The 19,347-nt window shown below is 42.9% G+C and overlaps 1 protein-coding gene across 2 annotated transcripts in view; it reads right to left on the bottom strand.

The window, feature by feature from the left end:
• LOC138746699 (formin-like protein 1) overlaps positions 1 to 19,347 on the bottom strand; it is a 167,742-nt gene that overhangs the window by 22,986 nt on the left and 125,409 nt on the right. For both annotated transcript variants that reach the window (XM_069905011.1, XM_069905012.1), the window contains exons 16-23: positions 18,382 to 18,732; positions 14,442 to 14,566; positions 11,197 to 11,399; positions 9,736 to 9,970; positions 7,995 to 8,063; positions 4,171 to 4,251; positions 3,459 to 3,588; positions 1,470 to 1,633 (exon numbers count right to left, since the gene is read on the bottom strand). In XM_069905011.1, coding sequence (XP_069761112.1) covers positions 1,470 to 1,633; positions 3,459 to 3,588; positions 4,171 to 4,251; positions 7,995 to 8,063; positions 9,736 to 9,970; positions 11,197 to 11,399; positions 14,442 to 14,566; positions 18,382 to 18,732 — 1,358 coding nt within the window. The remainder of the gene's footprint in view (positions 1 to 1,469; positions 1,634 to 3,458; positions 3,589 to 4,170; positions 4,252 to 7,994; positions 8,064 to 9,735; positions 9,971 to 11,196; positions 11,400 to 14,441; positions 14,567 to 18,381; positions 18,733 to 19,347) is intronic.

Raw genomic sequence — 19,347 nt, forward strand, 5'->3', positions numbered from 1 at the left:
ATTAGATGAAGAGGAAGATGAGGGGAAAGGTGAAAAGAAGAAAAAGAAGAAAATCAAGTACAAATACATTGAGGGAGAAGAGTTTAATAAAATTAAGTTAATTTCGATAGAGAATTTTGAAGATGATATAAATTAAGAATACGGAGAATTTTATGAGTTTGAACTTTTTTCTTTTTTTTTCTTTTTTTATATAAGGGGAGGGGAAGGGAATAAAAAGTTTATCTGATTGTTTTTCTAAGGGATGTTTTTGTTCTCTCGATGAATTATAAAGGAAACTTGGTATTAATGGAAATTCTGTATTTATGTATTATTAATTATGATTTTTTGTATAACAGATATGTGGTTGATATATGATATTAATATTTGAACTTAGTTTTAAAGTGGATTTCATTTGTTAAATACATGTATTATGTTTGATTTAAATATAGGTTTAAGGGTATTATTTTAGTATTAAAATTTTTTTGTTGTTAGTAATTTTTTTGTTGTTAAGTTTTATCTTTATTTTTGTAAGGGGTTTTTTCTATTTTATTTACAACATTGATAATTAATTCTTCACTCTTTATTTTGGGGGGAGGGTTGGACTAATTTTAAATTAGATGATTAATGTTGTGTTATAATTATTGGGGGGGTTAATTTGTGTAGTTTACCCCACCCAACCAATTTTCCCTTGCAACCGCTGCAATCGTGTCTGCCTGTCCCGCATCGGACTGGTCAGCCACAAACGAGCCTGCAGCTGACGTGGACTTTTTACCCCCTCCATAAATCTTCGTCCGCGAAGCCAAGCCAAAGAAAAAAAAAAAATGATGTAGTATTCTAATTTTTATTATCTTATTTTTTATTATTTCTTTAAATGTAATTTTTATTTTATTCTTGTCATAACATTTTAAATAAAGTTTAAAAAAAAAGGACTGGTGCCATTCATATAAACCATTGGTTTTCAAACTTTTTCTTTCCACTCACACACTACCTTAAGTAATCCCTATGCCATAGGTGCTCTGTGATTAGTAAGGGATTACTTAAGGTGCTATATGAGTTTGGGGGGCGGGGGGAGTTGAGAACCCAATTGTTATTGAAATATTTTGCTTGAGAAAAATTGCCATTGGCCCATTGCCTTTGGAGTTATGAAACTGTGCACATAACGAGTCAATTAGGTACAATTAAAACAGTGGTTTTCAAATGTTTTCTTTCCACCCACATACCACTTTAACCAACCCCTTACTAATCACAGAGCACCTATGGTAAAGGGAATACTTGAGTGGAAAGAAAAAGTTTGACAACTACTGATATAAGCTGTGAATGCAGAACAGAGACTATAACGCTTTATTCATTATCCATGGTTATGTTAACCTGGTCCACGTCAAGGATTAAACCTGGACATGTCTGATCAGCACAGTTCAGCAGAACATGAACCATCTTGTCTCCTGATGGTTTAAAGTTGAAAGACCTCCCCATCCAGGGAGCACACCTACCTGTGCAGTTTTGCTGTCCTTCTGCAAGTTGTCCACCATCTCGGAATTGGTGCTTAGGAATTCCTTCAGAATTAAGCTGGTATCCTGTACCATGAACGTTTTCCGGGTGAGCTCCATCCCCTGCTGTAACGACCGCACATCCTGTACAACATTCTCCAGTGACACTGTGACAGAGACATTAAGTGGGGAAACTGCTCTGAGAAATTGTGTGCATTTTATTCACAAAATATTCTAGTTAGAGCATCTAGCTTGAGCCCTGGGGCTCTGAAATATTAACAAAAATGCACTCATTCTTCATCACCTTGCATTAAACAGTGCATCAACACTTCTCAAGACATCAGAAGTGGAGAGTGGGATGGCAAAGAGATAGGTTCAAAGAAGGATGTGGGGAGAGAAATGTGGAGAGGGTCAATGAGGCATCTTCAGTGGTTGGGGCCAGGCAAGTCAAAGCACAGCTGCCAACCATTAAGAAACAAAGGAATTGAAATTGGGGGAAAAAGAGATGACAGAAAGATGCAGGGTTAGAGAGGTGCAGTCACAGGGAGAGGGGAAGTCACTCAGCCCCACTACCTGGCTGTCTCCCATAAGTCTGATGCCCTGGTTAATCAATAACCTATCAATCTCTGCCTTAAATACAGCCATAACCTGGCCTCCAAAACCGTCTGTGGCAATAAAATCTACAGATACCCTCTTGCTAAAGAAATTCCTCCGCATCTCTGCTCTAAGCGGACGCCCTTCCTGAAGTTGTGCCCTCTTGGCCTAAACTCTCCCACCATGGGAAACAACTTTTCTGCATCTACTCTGTCCATGCCTTTATAACATTCGAAATGTTTCAGTGAGATCCCCACTCATTCTCCTAAATTTCAATGAGAACAGGCCAAGAGCTGTCAAATGCTCTTTGCTTAATAACCTTTTCATTCCTAATGAACCTCCTTTGAACCCTCTCCAATGTCAGCACACCTTTTCTTAAATCAGGTACCCAAAACTGTTCACAGTGTGGTCTCTCCAGTGCCTTATGAAGCCTCAATGTCACATCTCTGCTCTTATTCCTTGCATTTTGTTCAATGCACCCTAAGCACCATTCTCCTGTGGGCACAGTCAAATCATTGTTCCCTGATGTAACCTAATCAGCGCTCAATCAATGATCTCTCCTTCTGGTGAAATCTAATCACTACACTCCCTGTGTACCTGGTGTAACCTGATCACTGCACTCCCTGCATACCTGTTGCAACCAAAACTCTGAAATGCTTGAGGGACTCAGCTGGTCTTTTTGACATCTAAAGAAGAGGTACAAGGACTGCTTAAAGAAATCTCTTGGTGCCTGCCACATTGACCACCGCCAGTGGGCTGATCTCACCTCCAACCGTGCATCTTGGCGCCTCCTAGTTTGGCGGGCAGCAACCTCCTTTTAAGAAGACCGCAGAGTCCACCTCACTGACAAAAGACAAAGGAGGAAAAACCCAACACCCAACCTCAACCCACCAATTTTCCCTTGCAACCGCTGCAACCGTGTCTGCCTGTCCCGCATCGGACTTGTCAGTCACCAACGAGCCTGCAGCAGACGTGGACATTACCCCTCCATAAATCTTCGTCCGCGAAGCCAAGCCAAAGAGGAGCCAAAGGTACATTGCCGATGTTTCGGACCTGAGCCCTTCTTCAAGGAAAAACAAGAACAGGCAGAAGCGGGATATATGACAAAGTATATACTTCTTTGGCTTCTATAGATGCTAAAAAGACCAGCCGAGTTCCTCCAGCATTTATTACAGTCACAACGTCCGCAGCCTGCTGTGTTTCACCTGCTATAACCTAATCACTACACTCCCTGTGTACCTGCTGTAACCTGAACCCTGCACTCCTTGTGTACAAGTTGTAACCTAATCTCTGCACTTTCTGTGTATTTGTGTATCCTAATTACTTCTTCCTCCATGACAAATTGGCAGTACCAAATGTAATTAATATTCTTTTTAAGTCACATTTAATCTTTAATACCTGCTGCAGCTTTCTCCACAAAAAGCAGCTCGGTGTGGAAGGTATTGAGATCAGGATACTTTTTCTGGATGATATCCACAATGTAGTTCATTAGAGTCTGTTTCCTGTCGGTTGACTTGGTTTCAAGAAGCTGAAGATTAAAGGAGTTAGAGCAATTAATATTCAGACAGCAGTGGTTAGTTTATTTGTTACACACCGCATCACGCCAATCCCAACTCAACACTTATCGTACAATAGAGGAAAAGGTAGAAGTGGATACAATTACATTAAAAATACGACACGGATAGAAAAGTGTCAGAGGGAGACAGGCCAGGTGCAGGCAAATAGGGCTTGTTCATTTGGACATCATGGAGAAGTTGGGCCGAAAGGTATATTACTCTGACTCCATGTAATCATTCGAACAACTTGCAACGTATCAAAGTTACAGCCCATCTCATAGGCATTGGGCTTTAAAAGAAAATATATCGCAAAACCAACTCAGCACAAGGTTTAGTCTGACACCAGGTAAAAAAACAAATGCGTTCAAAGGTGCTCAGTGTTGATAGAATCACAAGCAGGTAAATTGGTTGTTTCAATCTAACAAACCTTAAAATCAATTATGGACCATATTACTGGCTTCTCTTGAGGCCATCAGAAGGGTTTTCCTAAGGTTCCAAATATCGTTGAGCTAATTATTACACGAGATATATATATATATTTCTCAAACCCTTACCAAGTCAAGGCTCTGCAGTCGAAAGCCATAAGCAGCTCCTTTCTTACTGCTATTCATGTAGTTTCCAAAAGCTAAAATGATCTGAAGGAAAGAACAAATTGTACAGGTTCTACAGCAATTATTTTTTTAAACAAAGGAGCATTTATCACAGGTTAAATAGTGGAATATCTTATCTGACATCATCAATATCACAACCAGTTTGGCACAAACACTAGCTTGCAATGGTGCAACTCCTGCAGTTCACCTGGAACTGGGTATGTGGTGGAATATCCAGTTACAATAGCAGACTTTGTAAACACCACTAACAACTTTGGAAACTCACTAACAGCCTGTGTAATATCCAAAAATCAATCTATATTAACTCTCTCGCTTTACTGTATTTTGACTGGTTCCTTTTTTTTGGGAATGTTATTTGCCTTAAATTAAAAAAAAATGTACCAAGGTTGTAGGTCAATTGGGTGTCAGCACAGGTTTCTGAGTCAAAATGGCCTGTTACCATGCTGTATATCTAAATCTCTTTTTAAAAATCTACTGCCCTGTTCTTCCCGAGTGGAATCAGCTTGATTTATTGATTGGAACACGAGGTGCCAGAGGCCACCCTGTCTCAACATAGTAACTGTGCCACACGTCTGGACATTGAACGAGCCATGATTCCACTGGCTATGCCCATTTATGGTCTGGTGAGCGCACTTTAACGTAGTGGATTGCTTCAATGGAACTGTGAGATACTGTCCTCTCTTTTACTGCTAAATGCACAATGTTGCCAAGAATGCACATGGAGTATGGCTGTAAGGTCAATGCTAAACATTACCATTTTGCTGGCTGTTGAATATAATGTTTACTCTTCCAGCAGAGTACATAATGCAGTCAGAAACAAGTGTCCCCATGAGTTTATGTTTGCCTGGCCCAGATATTCTCTGCTACATCAACGTTCAGTTGCAACCAAGGCTGGCAGAAGCTATACTGATCAACAAATGCTGGAGGAACTCAGCTGGTCTTCTCAGCATGTATAGGAGACAAAGATCTACTGCCGACGTTTTGGGCTTGAGCCCTTCTTCAAGGGAAAAATCAGAAAGTCTCAGAATTCAAACAAAAGGAGTTAATTGGATGTGATAAGGGATTAGGTGAGAATTTATCACGTCTGTGCAAAGGAAGAAAGGGAAAGGAGGGACGACGGGGGAAGAAGGGGGTGCGGGATTTGCAAGGCGGTATTGGTACCCAGCATTGATGGTGTGGGTAGGGAGGGAGGGAGCTCCAGTGATTGCTGTCTGTATGGAGTCTATACGTGTTCCCTGGGTCTGCATGGTGCTCTGATTGCCTTCCACATCCCGAAGACATCACTAATTTCTCCTTTGTGTGGGTGGCTGGTAGGATAATTATGGAGGAGATACTGAGCAGGTGAGAGAGAATAGCTCAGGGAGAATAATTGGGGGAGTGGGACTGAATAGAGACCAAGCATTGATTCCTTTGTGTCGTAACAAGATAGGAAAATTAATGTGAAAAGTGTAAAAGACTTGACAGGAGGAGATTGTGGAAGGCTGACATCGAAGTCAGAAAGGGATTTATCCAGAAAGTTGAGGAAAACAGATTCAGGAGAGAAGTGGGTGATGGTGGCGCTACCGGAGCTGCTAATGTGGATCCAGGAGATCAGGAGGTGGAGAAACAGCACCGCTCTGCAGGGTTCTACTGCCTGTATGGTCTTCAAACCGCCTGTTAAAGGAGCCGATGCTCTTTCATTTCAAAATCCTGCCATCACGGAGGTCTGTATTCAAGATGGTGATGACTGTGCTGCACAGCATACGACAAGGTCTGGAAGAGCAGTGGACCCAGCACAGGGCACCAGAGTACAGGAGAACGCATTCCCCTTGCATTGAGAGGAGGACCAGCAAGGGGCTCAGCGGCTAAAGGACCCACACAGACTGTGGGCTGCTGGAGATTGGCCATTGGGAACCAGATATTGGAACCAGGTTTCAGGAGGGTGCTGAAGGCTTCCTGATCAAATTGGAGGTTTGGCCCTGGACATCAGGATGCAGATGCTATGAACCAGGCTCTGTGCGGTTGGAGGCTTTGAGACCACTGGAGGCAAATCCACAAACACTCACTGGCTCACATTGGCAGAAGGGGTAACAGGCATCGAGATCGGGAACTGGAGCTCAGGACGCCAATGGACTCTGTGCAACTGCGGAAGCACTGGAGGCAAATCTACGGACACTGACTCTGAGGGTCTCTTTTTCTGACTGTGAGGCACCTCGGGCAATTTCTGCTAATGGCGAATCTGTCTGCCTTGCAGCAGACAAAGCAATTTCATGTAATACGACATTGTTTTATTTCAATGACAATAAATTGAATCTTGATCTTGAATCTTGTCTCTGTAGGGACTCTCCTTTGCTTCTCTTTCTCCGATTGTTAGGGACACCAGGTAATGTTCATGGTGACTCTTCATTTGCCTTCCATCAGACAAAAGTTAAAGAGCATAATGTATGTTATATTTTTATGTATTATTATGTGTCAATAAAAGGAAACTCAAACGTTGGTACCTTTATCAGTGGGCTGGTGAGCCAGGACTATGGTGTCCAGGCATCATATCAGTAAGGCCGCAAAGACAGAGAAAAGTAAATTACTTCAGCTGCAAATATCACAAGAGGAGTGCAGCAGGAGGGAGACCCCATCATCCCAAGGATATCTCAATGTGGGTTCCTGTGGGGAACCATCATCTGAGAGCACAGGTATCAATCGTGCGGGGACTGGCGCCCACCCTGGCTCACACGCTTCCCCTCCTCCTCATCACCTTTCTCTGCTGTTGGACTTGGCTGCCAAGGGGAGAGTCCCTCAAGTAGTAACTCAGTGAGAGCGAGCCAATATTATCAACTGATGGGAACCACACCATTCCATTCCTGGCTGAGCGTACGAATCACTGTTGAGCATCAGGAGTGCTGGTTCCATTGGAGATTTTCTCTATTCCCATAATATTGCTCTGTGGATTGGGTGTGTGAGAGATGGGAAAACTGATCTAAAATTATGAACATGAAGGAAACTAAAATTCATACATCAGTTAATGGCTGTATCCAGTACAAACAGGATGAACTTGGGGATTAGGATGCAGGAAAGCAGAGTCAGCACCATTAACATAAGAATCTTCTAGTCTTTGTGACAAGACCATAAGACTAAGATAAGGAGTGGTAAGGAACAATAGAATGTAGGAAGTTGAGGTAGTCTGGATCAGATAAGGGTCTCCTAGCCCTGGACAGAAGTACCAAGTCCTACATATCTAATTAGCTAACCATACACAGATTTATACATATTAAATTAGCCAACCTTAGACAGGATGAGCCAACTCTGCATATCAAGAGACTGTAGCCCCGAGAATCAGGAAGGTGTGAATAAGGACAATAACATGAAGGGACACCGACAGGATACCCCCTGGTCCTCCAAGTCTACTGAAATTGCACGTAGGCAGGCAGGATTGCCTAATCTCTCCAGCAGGAGGCAGAAGAATGTAAGGGGGAGGGTATTTCTATACTGAAATCAACTGTATAAAAGTTGGGTGAGCCCCAGTATATGTGTGTATTCCCAGGGTAAGGGGAAGCACCCAACTTTGCATTGTTGCTGTAATAAATGTTCTTTGTTCTCAATTTTTGTCTCGAGCAATTTCTTTAAAGGTACTTCTATTTCTAACAGGTGGATGTCAGTGACAATAGAGTGGAACCAAGTTTATTGGCCAAAACCCTGATCATTTCCATTTTCCATGAATTTATCTTTCAGGAAATTAGCAAGGTGCTTAATACTGTCACCTCACAGATAACTCACACTCACTGAGATCTTACCTCCAGGATTTTCTTCAGTTTTACTGATGACTTGATGGACATTGAAGCGGCAATGACTGTGTTAAGTTGCTTGCAGAAAAAAAATTATTGTAACGGTCATTAAAATGTTCATCAAATCACAAATGAACTCATCAGGCCTCTATGTTTAAACAGTTGGCATGGAAACATACACACTCCACTGGCCCATGACAGCAAAGGGGTTTGATAATCCTTGATACAACACCGGCAGCATTAAAAACTTATCATGTTTAACATTCATTATTCCGTGGTGTTACGAATGTAAAATAATTTCAAGAAGTTTTAAAAGTTTTCTTTTGTAAAATCAGAAATGCAAGTGTCCTGAAAATCCCAATAAAGCCCTGATTTAGTCATGAAGGCTTTTCCTTTAGTTAGTTTCCCCCCTGAGGGATCAATAAATCAAACTTGCTCACCTTTGCTCACTTATTCATTTAAAGAGAATAATTAGGATTAGATGAGGAGGTGGGGAGGATTCATTCGAAGAGATAGGAGAAGAGTGGGATGGGTGAAAGTTATTGATGGCTTCATACACAGGGCGCACGGTTGATCTAACTGTGGCTGTTTTTTCAGCGCCAGCGACCCAGGTTCAAACCTGGCGCTGTCTGTTCTCCCCGGGTCTGCATGGGTTTCCTCCCACTCTTCAAAACGTACGGGAGTTGTAGGTGAATTGGGTGTAATTGGGCAGCATGGGGCTTGTGGGCTGGAAGGGCCTGTTACCGTGCTGTATGTCTAAATTTTTAAAAACAATTAAAAATCTCTTGCTGGGTGGTATTTAGAGGATTGTGTTCAGCTCTGGACCCTGTATGGTGATGGGGATATTGTGGCTCAGGATAGAATTACAGTGTGATCTCTGGGTTCCAAGAGTTACATTTTGAGCAGTGATTATTCTGTGTTTTAAAAGGATGAGAGTTGACTGAATCGATCTTTGTCAGATATGAGAAAGAAGGATACAGAGGAAGTCTCTCTGCTGATTGGGGAGACTAGGACCAAGGGGCAGTATTGAAAAGTTAGATCCTGTACAGTAAGAGTTATAGAGCTTAAAATATGTTTGATCTTAAAATAATATTCCATAATTTCCATTAATAACAATGCTGAATCAATTGTTCATTCACATTTGGTGTAGTGGTTCGCCCGTCATTGTTACTGGGTTTGAAACCGGCGCTGTCCGTAAGGAGTTTGCACGTTCTCCCCATGTCTGTGTGGGTTTTCTCTGGTGCTTTGGATTCCTCCCACCCTTCAAAAATGTACAGGGGTTGTAGGTCATTTGAATGTCAATGGGCGGCATGGGCTCACGGGCCGGAAAGGTCTGTTAGCATGCTGTATGTCTAAATTATTTCTTCAATTAAAAAATTAAATTTAAATCAGAGATCAAAAGGTGTTTGTTGAACAAAATCAGAAAATGCTGGAAAATACTCAACAGGTCAGGCAACATCTGTGATGAAGCGCCTTAGGCCACAGATTTGAACTTTGTTTCTCTTTCCACAGACGTAACCTGAACTGCTTGTTTCAAGCATCTTCGGATTTTATTTCAGATTTACAGTATCTGCGAAGTTTTGATTTTCATATTCTTGTTATATAAGGTGTGTGAACGGGGAAAGGGAGCTGCGGGCAGTTCGCTTGCAGATTGACCACTATCTCGCTGAGGAGTGGCATGGGTTTGAGGGGCAGAATGCCCCATCCATCCTCTCCTCTTTCGACATCAGGCTTGGGTTGAGCTGCTCACCGGCATCAGCATCTGTACACTATCGTTGAAATTGCCCATGAAGATGATCATTTTCATCCGCTCTTTGAGTTTTGGGATCTTGCTGAACTTGATCATGAAGCGGTCCTCCTCAGAGAGATCCTCCAGTGGTTTCTTGTCCGCCTCGTATTGCTGGAGCACTTTGCGCTCGTAATCACTTGGCTCAAAGCGGGTCAATAGCTCCATGAAATCCAAGCTGAGTGACTTCAGGTCAAAGCTGGGTATGTGGGAGAGGAGAAGTGAAGGCATGTTAACTGCAGGGTAGGAGTGCAGGAGAATGCTCAGCATATACAAGGAAGCCTCATTTAAAACATGGGTTGAAATTAGCCTTCCCTGTTGGGCAGGGTTATAAATCTACTTAAGAAGCAGTGGTGCTGTTGCCAGGCATATTGTGTGGGTCAAACCATCACCCTGGTCACAACCATTTCTCACTGCTACCTTTGGGAATAAGGTGCAGAAACCTGAAATTCAGCAGGCTCGGGTTCAAGAACAGCTATCAGGCTCTTGAATATCACCTTGTGACACTAATCACGGACTGCTCCGTCACTACTAACAGAGTAGGTGTAAACTGGGATTATGAAAAGTGTTTTTGTTGCTATAACTGCAGGGATAATTTCATTAAAAAAATACATTTCTGTTGAAACTGCACACACATTTTATATGGTGTCACCCGGTGCAGTCTGCACCCCCCCTCCCCCCCCAGTGATGCCAGTGTCCGTATCTGAATGTGTTGCCAGAGGAAAACTGAAGAAAGAGGCATAACTATGATGTTCAAAAGGCATTTGAACAGATATATAAATTGGAGGGGCACAGAAGGGTCTGGATCAAGTGCAGGTAGATGGAACTAACCAGTTGGACTGAAGGGTCTCATCCGTTCTCTATATCTCCATTACTCAAAGCAAACAATGTGGCCAGAAGGTATTGAGGCACTAGGATGAAGCCTGTTCCTGATTTTCTCTTCCATCCTGCTCATGGCTGACAGTATTCCTTTGGATCAATGGGAAAATCCAATGACCCTGTGGTTTTACTGAGCACACACACGTGTCCAATATTGGGACTGGCTTTGACTACTGCATGACCCTGGGGGATGGGAGGGTGGTCTGTGGACATAGGTCAAGAGAGGCAACGCATGCCATCCACCTCCCTTATTGATGCCTCATCCGAAGTGTTCATGTGCACAGATGCCATCTTTCGTGGATGTGGTGCTACAATAATAATCTCCAATTTTGAAGAATAAGAACAATTTCAAAATTATTAATAAACATTTTTAACTTCCTTGCAGGGGCGGTGGGAAGAGGGGTCCAGGGAACTTCCTTAATCTGACATTAACATGAAGGCAGCAGCAGCTAGAATAGGCCCATGGTGCAATAGAACCTCTCTCTCTATCCATCCACCACAACCTTTGATTTCCCCCCACTCCCCGAGGAGTATGAAAGAGCTCACTTCTCAATGGCCTTGCAGATCTCATCGGAGCTGAGACCTCCTTTGCGAAGTGTGATGGCCAGGTTTTTCGCTCGATTTGACTCAATCAGGTTGATTTTATTGCTGGCTTTCTGGGAAACCTTTATTTTCAGTGTGTTGATATTCAGCGATGAACCCTGGGCCCTGGTCTTAAACTTCTCCTCAAACTCTCCCATATTTAGATCCTGGGGAAAACATAAACACGTGAACACCAAGATCGAAGATCCATTGATCACTTCACATTTCCATTTTGGAATATTATAATTTTATTAAAATGTCTCCTCTTTTGAGAGACCAAAACAAGGATAGGAAAAGATCATACTGGAAATACTCAGCAACACAGGCCATATCTGAGGGACGAGAAACAGAATTAATGTTTCAGGTTGAGGAGGAGAGAAAATAAGCTCTCCCCCCACAAATACCATTTGACCTGCTGAGTATTTTCAGCATTTCATGATTTTACTTTTCCAGAAGACATACTTTTTTAAAGTTCATAAATACAAATTGAATTTGAAATCACTGAAAATGCTGAATAAACTCAATAGATCAGGTAGTATCATTGGAAAGAGTTGAATATTCTTCATTGCCTTCAAGGAACTTCTGAATTCTTCTCCTTCCACAGATACTGACCGACGATGAGTTTTTTCAACATTCTGTTTATATTTCAGATTTTCTGCATCTGCAGTTTTTTTAAAATTAATTTGCAGTTGACATCATTAAAAATGCTAAGTTCATTAATGATCAGCACAAATTAACTAAAGTGAAACCCCTGGTATCTGAATTCAAGCAACCGGCAAAAAAAATCGCGGAAATAGATAAAAGAATATGTTCATTTCAAAATGGCGCCCCTTGCCAATCATGCAATACACCATCTCAAGCAACCAGAAAATACACTTCTCCGGCATCTACCAATCCCTTAAGTGTCAAATACCGAGAGGTTTATTGTATTTATTAAACGAGGTGTACACCATACAAATCAAACCTCAATATCTATTAGATCAAGTACATCATCAATTGGTCCCTGGTCCCAATCTGTTCCTGTCTGGAGCATATTTACTCCATGTCATCTGATCCAACATTCAAACCCCCTGATTTTCCCTGTTTATCATGGTGCCTCAAATTAATCAGAGCTTGGATTTTATCTGCCATCAATCTGGCAAGAAGCAGTGGTCACCAGAGCCTCCTCTCACACTTCCATAGTAGCCACAGTCCTTTAACGGGGAAGTCCACTCATCAGTGCCAAGGAAGTGCGGGAGAATTGGCCGCTGCTTATGCTCCCCCTCCTGATGTGTGTTCCTGACCCAGCAATCTTCTCCCCACCCCCCCCCCCCCCCAACTCCATCCCTCCCCAGGATGGTTTTCAAGTGGTGAACAGCTGAGGAAGGTTCATTTTCCATGTCATGGGTTCCCTAATGTTTTCCTGAAGTCCTCCCATGGTTGGAATTCAACATTAGACCTGCAGCTCAGCATGCAGGGCACCTTGACTCCAAAGTCTGTTCATGGCTTCATGTTCTGCCAGGTGGAGGCCACCCTCAAATTGGAGGAACACCACCTTATTTTTCAAACCAGTTGGCATCAATGTGACTTCTCCAATTCTCATTAAACTCCTCCCTCAAGTCTCTCTCTTTCCCTTATCCTTCCCTACCGTCAGTTCCCCACCCCCTCTTCTTCCTTCTCCAATTGTTGGGCTATCTTTCAGGCCTCTCCCTTCTCAGCTTCTTTCTCTTGTAGCCTGAATACACCCGAGATTGTCTGATCTCGGAAGCTAAATAGGCTCAGGACTAGTCAGTACTTGGAGGAGAGTGTGCCTAGGAACATCAGGTGTTAAAGGTTTCTGTGAAGGGCGCTGGACAAAGCATTGACTCTCTGTCTGCCTTACAGTAAACAAAAGTTAAAGAATTTCATGCATGTTATATTCTAAATGTAGTGTTACGTGACAATAATGGAACCTTTACCTTTATGTAAAACCATTGTTTTAATCGTACCTAATGGACTTGTTATGTGCATGGTTTCATAACTCCAAAGGAAATTTTTCTCAAGCAAAATATTTCAGTAACATTTGGGCCTAGAGCAGTGATTCTCAACCTTCCCGCTCACATACCACCTTAAGCAACCCCTTATTGATCACAGAGCACTGATGGCAGAGGGATTACTCAACCAGCCCATGCTACCCACTTGACTTCATTTGTCCCATGTCCTTCTAACCTAAAAGCCTATATATTTCAAATGTCACAATTGTACCCACCTCTACCTCTTCGTGCAGATTGTTCCATGCCTTCACCACCATACATTCCATGTATGAAAAAAATGTCCCTCAGGTCTTTTTTCATAACTTTCCTCTCTCACCTTAAATCTATGCCCTCTAATATGCTCACATACCACTTTAAGTAATCCCTATGCCAATTTTTCCTGAAATATTTTGCTTGAGAAAAATTGTCATGGGCCCATTTCCTTTAGAGTTATGAAACCGTGCACATAACGAGTCAATTTGTTCAGGTGCCTTGCCGTTTGGTGTGGGTCATCATGTCTCTCCATCCACCACGGTCTCTGACTCTCCAAATTGTAGTTGTGGCCTCCCCGTTTCTAACCACAATGTTAATCCATTTATCATTTTCATTCTCTGTCTGCCTTGGCTTCTTTTTCCTTCCAGCTTTCCAGTTGTAACTTAAATGTTCTAATGTATTTCTTCGCACGGTGCCCAAAGAACGTTTATTGTTGTTTCTGATTCTTTTAAGTAATATGCAAGTTAATTAGGTACGATTAAAACCGTGGTTGTCAAACTTTTTCTTTTCAAACCCATAAACCACCTTAACTAATCCCTTACTAATCACAGAGCATTTATGGCATAAGGAATACTTATAGTGGTATGAGAGTGGAGACAAAAAGTTTAGGCCTTCCTGTACCCTGGGATAAAGACAATGACCTTATTTATATACCTCTCGTGATTTTATAAACCCCGAGAAGGTTCCCCCATCACCTTCCTGCTCCCCAGAGAGAAAAGTCTCAGTAAATCAAGCCTTTTAACATTCCATAACATTCACACACATCTTCCCTGCACCCTTCCCACCTTCATTACATCTTTCCTCTCATTGGGTGACTAGAATTGCACACAACAGCCTCGAACCCACCACTTCTGGGTCCACAAGCAACGATTCTACCCAAGAAACCAAGCCAGCAGCTCACGACATCATTCACGGGAAATGATCCTTTACGTCAGCAGGTCTCACCTGCAGCAGTTTCTCATCATCCAAATCAGTGAAGACCGTTCCATCAATTTGATTGGGTTTCAACGTCACCCAATTTAGCAACGGCATTTGGAACTTGGTTTTGATTGGCTGCTTTATCTTCAGAGCTGCAAAATGGAAAATTAGTGAACTTCAGTGGCTTGGAAAAAAGCAGTCAGATCCCACCTGCATTAAAACCCAACCAGCTTTAAATACTCAGGAATTGCTTTCATTCACAAAGCAGGAAATAAATAGAATGGCTTTGATGAGCAATGGTTCAAAATTAATTGCTAGTATTAGCTTGGCATCAGAATTTAGAAGTGTCGTTAATAAATTCAGCCCACAAACAGGCTTCACTAGAGGTTCTCAACCTTTTCCTTTTCACTCACATACCACTTTAAGTTATTCCCTATGCCGTCAGTGCTCTGCGATTACTTAACATGGTACGTGAGTGGAAAGAAAAAGTTTGAAAACCACTGGTCCACACAATCCAGGGAGGTGCCAAGACGGCATGGATGTGACAAACGGGTGGGCAGATTGGCCCTTAAACTCTACCCCAATGGCACAAACATGGCTGATCTTAGACCTTCTCGTGTCACCAATAAGCAAGGCTCTATTTCTTCAGAGGCGTGAACTCAAAGTAAATGCATTGCAGTGGCTATGGAAGCACTGCACAGGGTAATTTCCCGGCTGATTCTGACTGGGTGTTCCCAGAGGAGAAGGGCGGAAAGCTGGGTGAGTTTCACTGCTAGATTTTCAACTCATTAAGTACCTGCATAGCAGGGAGTTGAAGGGTGATAATGAACAGGAATCAGTGGGAATGAGAACATTATGATTTTTTTTTAGGCAGAACACATTTTATTGATATCAGGGACAGAAACTACCACATAAAAAGCCACAGTAAATTCAGTGCAAACTTAATGTTTGCATTAATAGACTTGTAATCATAGGGAAATATACATACAGAACAGAAATAGGCCCTTCCAGCCCAGGAGCCTGTGCCACCCAATTACGCCCAATAGATCTGCAACCCCCAAACGTTTTTGTAGTATGGGAGAGCATCCAGAGGGGAAACTCGTGCTTACATGCAGAGAACGTACAAACTCCTTACAGACACCACAGGAGTCGAACCCAAAACTCTGGTGCTATGACAGCACTGTGCTAACCATGCGACCTGACTTATTGGACTAAAGAGCCTGTTTCCACGCAATATAACCAGTGACTCTGTTTTCCAGTCATCAGAGCCCATCTTCGTGTACAATTACACTTCAAAACCACAGCTTGAGAACCTGGAAATATGCAGGAATGACTCAGGACATCGAGAGCCATCGGTAAATACACCAGCAGTTGTTTCAGGAGGATTCTATGATGCTGCCATTGAACAGCTCACTCTTTCCAGCCTTTGGATGGTGCGTCCACTTGTTAAGTCCTGAAGGACATAACAAAGCCTGCCCATTGCCTGGTGTCGATGAGACTGCTGCACTTATTTTGGATGAGTCGATGAGGGCTGAAAGGGCACTGTCGTCAGAGCGTCACATCAGAAATGCCAAGGTACAAAGAGAGACCAATTGAAATCTAAAGTGCCAGTTCTCGCACAAAATGCTTAACTTCATGAGCGATGGGCAAGTAACCAATTGGACCTTTCGGCAGGTGTGACAGAGTGTGCAAATGCAGCAAACTAGCGGAATAACCAAGGCAAAAAATACTCAGAGGGTGACGAATAGATTCCCCCTTAAGACACCTGCCACCCAATTGTCAGAGCTGATGATGCAGGTAACACTGATCACCAATAGAGGCTTCTGATTCTTCAAAGGAATGCCATGCACCTTCACATCTCCCTCAGCATGTGAGCAGTACACTGTCAGGGCATGCATTCCTGAAGCCCCATCTGATCCAATAGGCAGGATAACACAGAAGGATGTCAACCGACAGAATACCAAAGCAGCTACCTTATGGAGAGGCAACTGAGGGCAGATAGACAGAACGAGAGATTCAAGGGCTCTCTGTGGCCAACCACTGTATGTATTTATTTATCTGATCGGGCACTCCCATTGGCTGGCTGTACCTGTGGCCCCTCCCACAGGCTCCTGAATAAAGGTGATTGTTCCACAGACAGTGCAGGACAGTCGATCAACATGGACGTGCCTTTGTTCTATAGCAAATAAAAGCCTATTAGTTGGCTCAGCTTCAGTCTTTTGGAGTCATTGATGGTGCGTCACTCTCTAAGACATTCCTGAAGTGTTTTAGCAATCATACCTTGCTTCATTGATAGCTAGATGAGCAATTTTAATGAAAGTGGAAAGATATTGTTTCACCCACTCACATTCAATGGTTACATAATATCTTGTCTTTAAAAAATTCGATATAATATTAAAGATGGAGATAAGATTTGGGGGCCAATCACGGATCATAATGAGAGGATTTAAGTGGTGTATATGCTCCGGGGATTCCCTGTCTGGGAACTGTTACTCGATTCATATTTACAATAAATGCAGATAACCTTGTTTAGAGGAAGAGGGCAGGTTAATAGGAATTTAAAAATACTTTTTTTTCCCTTTATATTATTAAGACAAGAGGGTGGGGGGGGGTGTTTAATTACAGATCACAGAACAACATGATCACATTAGAGAAGTATAAAATATCTTATAGAAGGGAATTTTACAGGCATTACTTATATAATTTTTATATTTATTATTTTTGGACATAATACGAGTTATGATTTAATTGTTTAATTATAATCATAGAATTTGATGTCCTGATCAAAATAAGTTAATGTAATAATTATGGCTATGTTTCTAATTTACAATTGTAATGTGATAATATTATATATTATATATGATTTGATTTATGCTATTATTAATTTACCTTGTGTGAAGGGTTTTTGTTAAACTCAATAAAAATATTTTACAAAGAAAGAACATTCATACCACTGGGAACAAAAACTGTTCTGTTTGGTGCACAGTGGCAAAGGCAGGTGCGTGTTTGTATGAGGAAGGTAGAATGAGGGAAGAGGAAAAGAGAATCTCGAAAAGCAAGAACCAGCGAGGTCCCAGCATCCCTACAGCTCGGTCAGCTATGTGAAAGAAAAGTTCGATCCCCGATTGGTCTAATCATACAAATTATGACATTAAAGGATGAGATTTCATGGTCTTATTCAAGGAGGAGTGATGAACACCAACCTGAAAGTTATCAGAGAAACCCACGAGGCACGAGCCAACGTATAATCGCTTGCCTCATTCAGTTGCCTCCAGTGCCCAGTTTAACCCATGCTCAGGGAATTCTACTGTGTGCAGAGAGACCTGGCTTTCAGGGAGGTGAATTGTAGTCTTCACCCTTTCTGGCAACGCTCGAGCTCAGTTCTACACCGTGCAACCCATTCTTCGTGGGATGCCAACCAAGTTTTAGCGGAGCAGTTTGCGCAATGCTGTTGCAGCGCCAGCGACCCAGGATAGAATCCGGTGGTGTCTGTAAGGAGTTTGTACATTCTCCCCAAATCTGTGTGGGTTTCCTCCCACATTCCAAAGATGTACAAGTTAGAAGGTTAATTGGTCACCTAAGTGTAACTGGGCGGTGCGGGCTCGTGGGTCGGGACAGCTTGTTAGCATGCTGCTTCTGGAAAGTAACTTAAAAATTCAGTCAAACTCTAGCCCAAAACAACATCTGAAATGGTAGTCTGTAGCCAACACAAAGGGCATCAGATGCCCCTTTACAACTGGCTGTGACTTTGTTCTTCCAGTAATCTGGATTCTACAATTCACCAATGTGCTCCCTCTTTCTGGCCTCCCCTTGATTTCCGATTTAACTGACATACTCTGTGTAGGTTTCACTCATCGTCAAGGCTGATAGCACCGCCTGCACACAAAAATCTTCACCTTTCCCTCAATGCAATGTGCAACTAGTAGAGTGTCAAGGCCAATACCAGTATAAATTACGTGGCACGCACCTGAGGTGACCATCGTTGCTGTGCTGAAGAAGGACCCTGGTGCTCCTGGAGGGGGTGGAGGAGGGGGTGCTCCTGGAGGAAGACAACCAGGAAGGGGTGGGGGTGGAGGAGGTGGGGGGATGCCGGCACCTGGAGTTTCAAGGGGTAGAGGTGGTGGAGGTGGTGGAGGCGGGGGTGGTGGTGCACCTGCAGCTGGGGTAGTCTGACTGGCAGCCATGTTGGGTAGTGGAGGAGGAGGAGGTGGAACGATGACAGTCTCCGCTGACGAAGAGATTGGAGGAGGGGGAGGACCCACTCCAGAACCGAGACCATCAGTAACTTGGCCTTGAACAGTTGCCATTGGAGGAACACCTGTCAGAGGACACAAAAAGGCACACTCAAATTACTTAATACTTTCGAATCGGTGAAACATTGACCATTTCCTGCATCCTTCGAGATGTAGATGGAGGAAAAGAAGCCATCTTAACTCTCACTGGAGTTAAACAAGAAAGTCTATAGATTGTAGTTTAATACACAAAAGTGCCGGAGAAACTCTGTAGGTCATGCAACGTTCTTTATAGCAATGCCAAACCTAGGCTATCCGCAAATTGGAGGAACAACATTTAACCCCGTCTGGGCCCTCTCCAGACAGATGGCATTAACATCGACTGCTGCATTTTCTGTTAAGCCCCCCCACCTCTCTCTTCCTACTGTCTCCTTTCCTTCAGCTCCCCACCACCTTCTCTCTCCATTCAGAGATATATCCTCCTCCCATCACTTTTTTTTAATTCCTGCCCTCCCACCCATATCCACCTATGACCTCTTTCCTGTGAGCCTGTGCTGCTCCTCCACCACCCCCCCCCCCCCATTTTATTCAGGTACCTGCCTGCTCTTTGCTCACACCTTGACAAGGGACTCGGGGCCAAAACGTTGGTCATGCATCTTTGCCATCAAGAACACTGCATGGCCTGCCAAGTTCCTCTTGTG

Source organism: Narcine bancroftii, chromosome 12, assembly GCF_036971445.1.
Source record: "Narcine bancroftii isolate sNarBan1 chromosome 12, sNarBan1.hap1, whole genome shotgun sequence".
In the NCBI taxonomy this organism is placed as follows: Eukaryota; Metazoa; Chordata; class Chondrichthyes; order Torpediniformes; family Narcinidae; genus Narcine; species Narcine bancroftii.